The sequence below is a fragment of the Equus przewalskii genome, chromosome 1, assembly GCF_037783145.1.
Source record: "Equus przewalskii isolate Varuska chromosome 1, EquPr2, whole genome shotgun sequence".
NCBI lineage: Eukaryota > Metazoa > Chordata > Mammalia > Perissodactyla > Equidae > Equus > Equus przewalskii.
Genome location: NC_091831.1, coordinates 71,472,690 through 71,484,135, shown reverse-complemented (window position 1 = coordinate 71,484,135; position 11,446 = coordinate 71,472,690). Strand labels below are relative to the sequence as shown.

General features: G+C 58.5%; 1 protein-coding gene across 2 annotated transcripts in view; it reads left to right on the top strand.

Annotated features, from left to right (window-relative positions):
• Window positions 1-7,495: 7,495 nt before the first annotated feature.
• The window catches only part of RET (ret proto-oncogene), a 54,559-nt gene continuing 50,608 nt past the window's right edge, over window positions 7,496-11,446 (top strand). The window contains exon 1 of one of the 2 annotated variants that reach the window (XM_008519603.2): window positions 7,496-7,826. In XM_008519603.2, coding sequence (XP_008517825.2) covers window positions 7,760-7,826 — 67 coding nt within the window. In that variant the 5' untranslated portion in view covers window positions 7,496-7,759. The remainder of the gene's footprint in view (window positions 7,827-11,446) is intronic. The other variant, XM_070567363.1, reaches the window with a different exon arrangement.

Genomic DNA, 11,446 nt, shown 5'->3' with positions numbered 1-11,446 from the left:
GGAAAAGGGGTACCTTGGAGTTGAGACTTCTGAGTGATAAATAGGAGTTGAACAACAGAAAAGGCTAGGAAGAGGCAGGAAGAGCTTTCTAGGCAGAAGGAACACTCAGTGGAGGTCAGTGGCCAGAGAGCGTGTGGGGAGCCTGGGGCCATTGGTGGGGGCGCTTGGAAGCAGAGAGACGAGGACTATGGAGAGGGGCCAGGTGCTGAGCTCCCAGCCTTAGCGAGAGGGCCCTTGGGTCTCAGGCTGCCGCACAGAGTCCCCTGAGAGCCCTTCATCACTGCATCTTAGTATGCACGAGCTCATCAGCCCCTTTACAAAGAGGCCCCTGAGAGCAGGGCCTAGCAGCGCTGAGCTGCACTTGCTCTGCCTGCAGCGGGCAGGGATTTCAGGAGGCGTGGTTAGGCTGGGGCTGGGCCTGGAGGGGACCAGAAGATTGCCCAGGGCAAAGGGAGGTGCCCAGACTGTACCTCACCAATGCCACCCTTCTCCTTGCGGCTATGGCATCTTCAGACTACCACGAAACAGAGCAAAAGCTGCTGGATCAGAGAGCCCATTGGGGCCACACAGGCGCCCACAGGGCCGGGTGAGTCAGCAGGCTCTGGTTTCTCTGCTCTCACTCCAGTGGGGAGGTTTGTGCCGAGAGCCTGCCCCACCCCCAGGAACCCCAGGGAGAGGCTGGGAAGCTGTTTCTTAGAGCTCCACTGCCCAATACTTATACTATCTAATTTCACATGTGACTACCTAATTTTACATCATTATAAATTCAATAAGATGAAAAATTCAGTTCCTCGGTCACACTAGCTACATTTCAAGTGCTCACTAGCCACACTTGGCTAGTGGCCATCCTATTGGACAGCACAGAGTAGAATGTTTCCATCATTGCAGAACGTTTCATTGCATATCACTGTTCTAGTGGATGAAGGCCAGGCCAGCCAACTTCTCAACAAGCTGGGATGGGGACCCATCTGGCCTGGGAGAGGGGTCTGCAGCAAGGTGGGGCCTGGGTGGTCCTAGGCTCAGGTAGCAACCTCAGGGGGTGCTGGAGAGGAAGCAATGAGGGCACCTGTCATCTACCTGAGACCAGCCCCCCAGGGCTTCTGAAATAGCTGGGCGAGGTCTACAGGGGCATGGCTGGAGTGGCAGAGCAAGTGCTGTGCTCCTGGGCCTGTCAGCAAACACAGGCCACCCCAGCTATACCTCCATGCTCTGCCCCTGCCCAGAGGCAGGTTGCAGGCCCCTCTACCCGACCCCTCCATCTCACAGCACACCACCTCAGCACCCGCAGGCCTCAGACGGATCTGCAAGATGCACGCTGTGCCTGGAACTGCAGCCCACGCCATCCTGGGCAAGGAGCCTTTGGAAGCCATTATGGGGCATTAAGTCAATGGACTTCCTATTTGTCAGCATTCCAACAACACAGCAGGTTTTTTTGGCTCCAACAGACCATCCAGGCCAGAGTATTTGCTCTGCAGATCCTGCAGGTTGTAACCCTCTCAGAGACCAGAGCCGCAGCTTCCAGAGGGGCAGGGGTGACACCCTTCTGGGGAGAAGAACAACTGCCCCCTGGCCCCTCCACCCTGCTGGGGCAGTGTGGGGAACTCCGAGGCCCGTCCTGCCACCTTCCTGCCTCCCAGCATCTCCAGCGTGGGCAGCGCTGTCCCCACAGCTCCATCTTCTTTACCCAAAGTCTGCTCCCCAGGGCACCAACCCCTGACAGACACCCTGGCCCACACCCCTTCCCATCTGGAGTCACTTTGGGATACACTTTTGCTGCCTGGAATCTAGTAAGCACTCAGTAAATGTTTGTTAAATAAATTAACTCTTCAAGAAGAAGGGCGAATGGGCAACGTGCAAACTGGGTGAAATATAGACTCACATATGAGTTTTTGAGCAAAAACAAGTCTCAGCTTTATGTCCAGCTGATCATTTTAGCTTTTATGACTGGGGAGGGGAAATGAAAACGTTGGGGACATTGGGGCCGGGTGGCACCCTTCCCTGTGGACCCTCATGGGGTTGCTTCTCTCCTTTGCCTCAGCATCCTTCCCACAAAGCAGCTTCCCTGAGCCTCCAGCTCAGACCTCCCGGCTTTGTGAGTCTGCCCTCCCGCAGCACACTACTCCCTGTCACCTATTTTATTTTCATTGTGGGCGGTAGACCAAAGCGAGAAGCATCATCCATCTTCTCTGATTGTTTTGCCGTTTTAGTCTTGAAACCAGAGAAGTCGTAAACAGGTTTTGTGATGGTAAAGGTAAGCTTAATCTTTCATTCACCTTTAGCTAATAACTGGTGGGGAGGTCCTTCTTCACTTCCAGAAGCAAAAGGGAAAGAAAGGGCTTCCTAGCGACAGGCCAATTTGTCAGAAAGTTATGAGTGTGTCCAGGCAGGGCTGTATAGGAAGTGCATATTGAATGATATGACACACTGGCTTCTAATTGCTGCTGCCTTTCTGATCAATAATACATGTTTTCAAAAAGCCTTCTGTTTGCATTTACACAATGGACTGTAACTACTGCAAAGGATCCATTAAGACCTATTTTAAAAAGTGCATTCGTAAAAAGTTGTCTAAATCTGCATTACAAGGCAGATTATGAAACTGCCTAGGGAGACGGTTTTTCTAAAAAGCATTCAGGCCATATTTGCGGACTTGCCGATTCAAGCTCCCAGATATCTCCACGGTTGGCTTGTGAGCCGGGACAGGCCTTCTCCTTGGCGTCTGGATGATGCGAGAGGCAGGCACTATTGGGTCTGAGGCCCCACCAGGCTCCAGCTGGCCTCGGGCCAGTGGTTCCCTTGGGCTGGGGACTTGTGTGAGCAAAGCCCTCAGGGGCCTGGGTGGGCACAGGAGTTAATCAGCCCACCACTCCTGAATGTGTAATTACCCACCCAGATAAGTGCTGTATGGCAAAGAGGACTCTGGGGTTTCAGGGCTCTCTCTCCTTCCACTGAGAAGGCTGCAGGTCAAGTGGAAGAGCAAGAGACAGCTGTTGGCTCCTGTAGGTCAGTCCCAGTTTGGCTGCCAACCGTAGTACAGGTGTGAATTGATACCTGTGCAGGTGGGAAGCCAGAGGGGAGGGAAGCACACAGCTTGGATTTAGGGGCCACTGGCTTTCTGTGCAAATTCAGCAATGTCCACTGACCTCTTTGGCCTCTTGGCCCTGCTCCTGCAGCTGATGGGAATCAGTGACAGCTCATAGTGACTGCCGTGGGGACTCGCTTGTCATCTTGTCCTCGGGCACCAGGGGGAAGGAACTCTGCTTTCCCACTGAGAGTCTGGGAACATGCTGAGATCACAGAGACAAGAGACACAGCCAAGACAACTCAGAGCCCACCTACAACCTTCACAGCACACCACTTGGCCCCCACCCACACCCAGACAGCTCCTCCCTGGACTTGAGAGCATCTTGAAAGAAGAGTAAGAAAAAGGCCCATTGTCTGCTGAGCCAGGACTGTGATGACCTGTCCCTCTTCACTTGGGTTTAGCTGTGTTATTATTCCCATGTTTCAGATGAAGAATCGAGCCCCAGTGATGCAGCTAGCCTGGGTCTCAGGCTAGGTAAAAGGAATGGAGGTGAGATTCCTCCCAGAAAAGTAGGTAGGGGAGGAGGGAGGGAAGGGAGGAAGGGGAGGAGAGGAAAGGAAAGCTGGAGGAGGGAAAAATTCAGAGGACAAAACAAGTCTGTTGCGGGGGCGGCTTGGAAAGGTGAGTTGGGGCAAAGATTTAAGATTAGACCCTCTGGGTGGGGGTGAGCTTTGTCTGATATTCATGGGGTCTCTGAAGGACATGCAGGATCCAGTTGCTTGTGCTCCAAGGTCCTGGGCTCAGGCCCAGCTCCCTGTCAGACCAGAGGGAGGGTCCTCTGACTGGCCAGGCTGAGGCCCTGTCGGTGGCCGCCAGCTGTGGGTGTGAGGCAGGCAGGCAGGGCCTCCACAGAGTTAGGTGAAGTGTGTCCCTGGGCCACACCCTGTGGGCCCAAGCCTGGCGTGCTGTGAGTATGTTATGGGGAGAGTATGTGTGACATTAGGGTGAGCCTCAGAGTGGGTGCCCGAGCCAGCTGGTGGGCATTGGCTTTCCTTGTAGCTGCACCTGGGGGAGGGCAAACCAGCAGGGAGCAATAGATCCTCCTCCACCTCAGCACCCCACTGGGGTAGCAGAGTGCAGTGGTACTATTACTACCCCCATTACAGAGGGGAAACTGAGGCACCAAGCAGTTAAGTAACAGGGCACATGGTCAGCTTCAAAGTCTATGCCCCCAGCCTCTGCAGCATGCTGCCTCTAGGGGGCAATGAGACCTCTTCCTACACCCACTCTGACCACATCTGGTCCCAGGCAGGGGCCTGAGAGGCCTCAGTCAGCAATTCCGGGCCACTGGCCTTCCAGTGCCCCCAGGACTGTGCTGCCCTCCTGGCTTTGTTTCCCCCTCCCTACAAGGACCCCAGGGCCAAGGTTTCCTGTCCCTACGCTAAGCTTCCACTCCTAACAGTTGCCTTCTCCCTGAGTCCCTTCAGCCACCTGGGTCCACAGTCGCAGAGCATCCTGCCCTGCCTCCTACCCCCAGCAGCAGCTCTTCCCCACCTGGGCAAGGCTGCACAGCTGGGATCTGTGTTGGAATCTGCGTCCGTGCTGGCTGGACCTTTGCCCTCCCTGGCCTGTGCTGTGCTTTGGGGCCAGACCCAAGGGGCTCCAGGTAGGCCTCTTGCACTCAGAAGCAAGGAATGCTGCAAGGATCGCTTGTGAGCCAGCAGCCCACGGAGCACCTTATCCTGCGCTGGGGGCGGGGCTTTGCAAACATTTTTAGTCATTCCTCGCAGTCGCCTGAGGGCCGGGGGATACTATTTTGGCCCCCATTTTACAGATGACAAAACCGAGGCTCAGAGAGGTAAAATGACTTGTGCAATGTCACATGACTATAAGTGACAAAATTCAAACTCAGATCTGACTCACTGCAAAGCAAAATCCCATATCAGAACCTCTTGGGGGAACTTTTAAAAAATATATAGATTTTTACAGAGGTGGGGCCCAGGAACCTACGTATGGATAAAAGCTGCCCTGCAAATACTCCAAGTGGGCACACGGGCAGGGGTGGGGGGCACTGACCACATTGCGATGCACCCCCTCCCCCAGTTCCCAGAGAGCTCTCAGCGCCTGTGGCTACGATTTATTGAACACTTACCATGTGCTGGCACTGAGCTCCACCCTCACATGTACTCCCTCTTTTTATCCTCATTTCTCCTTCTGAGAGGGCGATGTTTACACTTGGGGAAACTGAGGCTCAGAGAGAGATGACTAAGGGAAGCCAAGACAAGAAGTAGGACCCTCCTGCAGACTTCTGTCTCCCTGGGACAAAGAGAAGAAAGGGCAAGGGCTTCCTGGGGAATCACAGACTGGCACAGCTGGGATCTACCTCAGCTCAGCTGACCTCCCCTGTGGGACCTCAGGGAGGCTGCATGCGGTTCCTCTCTGCTGGTGAGGAAGCTCCTTCCTGCTGCTCTGATGTTCTGGATCCTGAGCCAATGCCTAGGCCCAGGCAGGGCTGAGTCACTCCCCTCCCTTAGTCCTGAGCCCAGCAAGCCCAGGGCTTTACCTCTCCCCTCCACGAGATGCCCCTCTGGTCAGGACCCTGGGCACGCACCGTGGTGGTGGTGGGGGTATATGTACCCATGTCCATGTGTGTGAACACAGGTGTATGCATGTGTGCATACACATGTGTGTGCCCAGTTACATATGTGAGGCGCCCCCCCCAGAGCTTTTTCTAAGAAGAGGGCAATGCCCCCACCATGGTGTCAGGTGTCCACCCAAGATCCCAAGGGTGGTGGTAGAGAGAGGGTGGAAAGGCCTGAGGAGACCCAGGCAGAGAACAGCCTCAGATGGGTCACACAGAGCCTAGCCAGACATCCAGCCATCCAGTGTCAGCCTAGGCCTGGCCAGGGCGGTCCCTGGGAGGCACAGGAGTAGGGCTCGTTGGAAGAGTGGGTCAAGCTACCCCTCTTCTTTCTGAATTCTCCTGGGTGGCAGCCACAGGAACCTGTCTGCAACAAAGGAGTCCCTCAGCCTCTCGCTTCCTACTCAGCACACTTCGTAGTCATTAGCACCAGAGGCAGGCCCTACCTGCACCCAAGGGAGCACCCCATGGCCAACTCCAGCCCCATAAATCCGAGGGCCCCAGGCCCTGGGGGGGTGTGGCAGGCAACATAAGGTCTGGTGGCCACAGGGTGGCTCTCCTGAGCTGGGAGCACTGCGCCTGGCCTCTGGCCAGCAGGCAGGCTCTGGACATCTCAGCTGGCAGAGCCCCCAGCGAGGCTCTGTCTTGGCAGCTCCTCCTCCTGCCGGCGAGGGTGACTTCACTTTGACTTCATATCTGCAGAGCGATGTGCAAATCTGTTATTCAGCCCTGAGCCCAGTCCGGCAAGAGGGCGGGGCTCTGTGCACAGCGGGAAGAGGACACCCCAGGCCCGGGTACACTGGACCCTCCCACTCCAAGGCCCCACGGGCTTCCACTCCTCTGCACCTGGGTGGAGGCCAACCCTCAAAAGGCAGCTAGAGGATAGGTGAACAGCAGACTTTTCCCACAGAGGCCTAGAAGCCACCTCCGAGCCAACCCCAGGACCGTCCAAGTTAGAGGTCCAGAGTCTTCTCCTCCTTAGGATTGGATGTGTTTATGGGCATCATCGCCTTGGGCAAATATTAAATTCTTTTGGGCTCTAGATCCTCCCTGCTATTACCTCCTACCCAATCAGCCCCACGTCCTAAGCGTTCTGTTTGGAAGGGCGGAAGGGTACCCACCCTTTAAGCACACCATTAGGCCACGAGCGGCAGGTCTCTTTGAAAAGCGTGCCTGGCGCCAGTTTCCTGCTCCCATTGGTTGGACCAGTCCTAAAAAGAGGGATCACAAAGTAGCCCTCCTACCCTCTTCCCCGGCGCGACCACCGACATCATAAGCCACGCGCCAGGCTCAGCCCAGGAGTGCGCAGAAAGTGCTCCGGCTTCCTTTCCCTTGCCAGGCGCTTCCCCGCCTCGGGTCCCCCGAGAGGCCGCGCTCCCACCGCGCCTCCCCTCACTGAGAAATGGCGGAGGATGCGCTCCGCGCCGCGCCAAGAACCTGGAGGCGGGGCACCCGCCTAGTCTCCATGTCCGCTCGGGCTCACCCCCAGCCAGTCGGCCCAGACTCCGCATCCCGGCGTGGTTTCCCTGCCTTCTCTGGGCGGCTGGGAAGGGCTAAGCGCAAGGACCGCGAGCCGGTGCACAGGATGAGAAAGAGTGGCTGTGCGTGCGGGGGTGCACGGTTTGGGGCTGCGGGTGGCAGGCCCGCAGCCCGTGTCCCGCACCTGGCTCCCACTCGCGCCCCGCCCAGCCCGCACCCCGAGTCCAGCACGCATCTCCTACTCGCGCCCCGCCGGACCCGCACCCGGCGCCGCCCAGACCGGTACCCCGAGCCCCGCCTCTACCCCGCACCCCGCCCGCACCCTGGCCCCGCCCGGCCCGCCCCGCGGCCCTCCCCCAGTCCCCCTCACCGCCCCGCCCCGCCCCTGCCCGCTCCTCCGGCGCAGTCCGCGCCGGCCGCGCTTCAGTCCCGCGACCAGAGCCAGGCGCACGGCAGCGGAGAGCGCCCCGGAGTCCGCGCCCCGACGCTCCGCGCCCGCAGTGTCCGCCGCGTCCGGGGCGGGCATGGGGCGGCCAGGCTGAGCGCCGCACCCAGCCGCCGAGACCCGCCAGACCAAGCCACCGTCCCTCTTGCCGCGGCCCCGGCGCGCACGGGCGATGGCGAAGGCGACGGCCGGCGCCGCGGGGCTGCGGTTGCTGCTGCTGCTGCCGCTGCTCGGCGAAGGTAAGTCCTGCCGGCCGCCGGTGCCCGCAACAGCCGGGGCGAAGTTGGAGCCGAGCAGCGGAGTGGACGCGTTCGGAAACGCCTTTCTGTTTGCGGCGGGCAGCGGGCTGCGCAGTTGGCGGCCGCCCGGGCTCTGCTGGGAGCGAGGTGGTGCGGCGGGCAGGGCGCCTCGGGTCTGAGCTGGGCGGGTCTCGGACCGGAGCGCGATGCAGGCCGGGCTGGGGCGGCCGGGATCGGTGCCGAGGGCCAGAGCCGCAGCTGCTCGTCCCAGCCTGGTCGCGCCTCACGCAGCAGCCGCGTCTTGGAGCGAACTGGGCATATCTTGCCGCCGTTTCGGCGCAGGTAGAGGACGACTGAGGTAGCCCTAGAAAGCCTGCGACTTGAGCGGGGAGTTCTGTTTCTGCAGAACATGCCCCGTCCTGGTTTCCTTTTCGCGCTCCACGTCCGTGCGTTCGTCCTCCAGCTCTGATACCCTGGCCGGCCGCAAGTGCGGAGGGCATCTGCTCTTTATAAAAGGTTGCTTTTCCCTGTACATTTTTGCCGCCCTAGTCTTTAAAAGTCCTAAAAAGCCTGTGGTTTCTGGGGAGCCTGCCCTCGAGGGCCGCTCAGACTGGCCCGGCGCAGCCGGTTGAGGGCCCGCCTTGTCCTAGTCCCACCCGACAGCTTAGAGTCGCGCGCCGCTGCCCGGAATGGGCACCTGAAGGTGCGGCCTTTGGGACCGTATGATGGCTCTGGGCCAACTTCTATCAAGAGCTTTTGACCAGCTCGAGGTGGGGTACCGCCAGCGTCGGTGCTGGGAGCATTAGATGTCGCCTCGCAAAGCCTGGTCACTGCCCTCACCCCAAACCCTGACAGATGAACCCCAAGCCTGTAGAATCTTTGACCCCCTTGGCCATGTCGCGGTCCGTCAAATCCACCCTGATCGCCTCCCGCAGTACTATGTATGCACCAGGTTTCCCTCTGAGAGGGATGGCGCCCAGGCTACCCTCCCCCACTTGCTTACAAAGGACTTTCTCTCCCTGTGGCCTTTGGGAACCCAAGAGCCCGGGTCCCCTGCCTCTAGCCCCAGGTCCTGTGCAGGCTTTGGGTTCACAGACCTGCCCAAGGCTTCGTTTGTGTGACTGGATCCCCAACTCAAAGGGCAGATAGTGAAGCCAGAATGGGGTCCCCAGTCCGTCATAGGGAGAGCAAGGGAGAAACTCTTTCCTTGCCCTGGAGAAAAATGGAGGGAGGGAGTCTGTTTCCAGTATTGGGACTCTGGGGTCACAGTGCTGCAGGGGGAAGACAGGCAGGAGGCTAAAGGACAGAAGTAAACACAAACACTGTCTTCTGAAGATCTCTTGTAACTCCTGGTTGCAACTTTGTAGTTGTGGGCATGTGGTCAGGTGTGAGCCGGAAGCCTGTGGCACTGGGCAGCCTGCAGAGGATTTCCCTTGCCCTTCCACCACCTTGCACTTAACTAGGGTGCCCAGTGAGGCTGTGGGGGGCTGGACTGGGGGGCAGGTTGCAAGGGTTGGCCTCGTAGCCCTTGGCAGGAACGCAGGTGGCTTTTCCACCCCCCTGGCCCAAGGTGTTGGGCAGCGGAAGACAGGCTCTCCAATCCAGGGAAAGTGAGCACCCGCCCCACCCACCCTTATCTTGGGATGACAAAGAAATCGTGATTGGTGGCACTGAGAGTGGAGATGTGGCCCCACAGCACCCAAGGAGAGCAGCTGGGGTCTTTGGAGAGGCCTTCAGGTGCCCTTTATCAGGAGCAGCAGCCCTGGAGCTAGCGAGCTGTGCTCTCAGTGAGCAGCTCCAGACTGCCACTAGTGAGCTGGGCTGCTACTCCCCCGACCCACCCAAACTGGGCCAGTTCGGCCGCGGTGCGCCCTCTTGTGGACGCAGCGCTCCACTGGTCGGGCCTGTTGCCAGGGGGATGGGCTCCTTCTCCAGAGGATGAAGGTTTTCCTTTCCTGGGTCAGACACTGAGGAAAGACAGCAAGCTCCCTTCTGTGCCAGGGAAGATGGCAGGACGGGGTCAGGGAGGGGACCCAAATGAAGAGGCAGTGGCCTAGACTACAGCGCAGAGGGAGAAGCAGCTGCCTCAGGGCTGGCAGGGGTGGGCTGGAGGGCCCAGGGAAGCCCAGAGCAAGGCCATGGACATTAACAGACCCCACGCCCCGCCCCCCCCACCAACATGTGCAACACTCTCATTGTTTGTGACCACACACACCTTCAGAAAAAGGTGCCAGTTGAAACACAGACTCCCAGAGCAGGACAGGACTTGTTCTTCCCCACACCCTGGTATCCGTGCACACTTGCACACACACCCTCACATCTGTGCTCTCACACACACATGCCCTTGCATCTGTGCTTGCTCACACACACAGTCATCACCAAGATACACTCCTGCCCTTTCTCAAGGATATGTGATCATGAGGCCTGTGGACACATACACTCCCACAGCGTGGCCCCTCACACTCCACTCTCCCCCAGGGAACTCAGCCTCTCTCCCTGCTGCTAAGGCACACAGGGGCACCTGCCCCTCACCACCTCATACACTCATGGCAGACCCATCTGCCCTGGATATCCTGGAACCAGAGGTAGGGAACCTCCATCTAAAAATTGCTCGTAGAAGAGCTTTGCTGCTCAGCACAGTACAGCCATCCCTGTTGCCTGCATGAGGAATTGGAATCCCAGCTTCTGGGGCTCCCCCTGCATTTCCCAAGCCAACCCCTCACCCAGCACCATCTCGCTGGCCTCCTGTAGCTCTCAGCAGGCCTCACGTCTCTCGTCTTCCGAGCCTGACTTCTTGGGTCCCGTTTTGCTCAGCACCTCTGGCCACAAGGAAGGACCTGCCCTCTCTGCCTGTGGACCCCCTGAGCCTTTCACTCCCGGGTACTGAAGAAGGGAAAACTTGCCACGACTTGACAGGCCCCCTCTCCTGGCTGCCGGGCCCACCCCTCTGCACTGGGGCCTGGGCAGGCCACTTCTGCCTGGACCAGCAGGTTCCAGAGCAGCCCCTGGCCAGGAAAGCTGCTCCACCTACTTCTTCCTTTCTCTTGTGGCTCCTCCCCTCTCTTTGGCCAGGGGCGAGTGGAAGACATGTCCTTCTGCCCCAGGCTGGCCTGGGCCCTGCCCTCTTTCTCCTCCACTCCAGCCCACTAAGCCCCTCTGGCCTCTGGGAGCTGCCTGTATCCCATGCTGGGATGCATCCTAACCAGGAAAGAGGGGCTGGGCCAGCTGGTGGGCTCCTAGGGGTGGGGCCTGCAAACAGAGAGCAAATGGGGAAGTTTATTGAGCCCGTTGCTAAATTGCCTTTATTCTGCAGAATTGCTTTAGGGACAGCTAAGTAAATCACTGTTTCCTTGGTGGTGTGAAGAAAATGGGATGCATTCACCTAATGGGGAGCTAATGGCCTTTTAGCTGGGGGAGGAGAAAACTAATTAAAAATTATGGTATCTGTTAAAATGGAGCCTGGGGTGCCAAGGGGAAGGGAGGGCCTGGAAGCTGCGGCCTCCCCTGAGGCCTTCCGCCCTTCTGCGACCTAAGAGAGGACTCCTCCCTAACTGGGTAAGGCTGATGCCAGCAGCAGCCAATCCACTGGGGGCTCACAGCCTATGGTCCTGTGCTAAGCA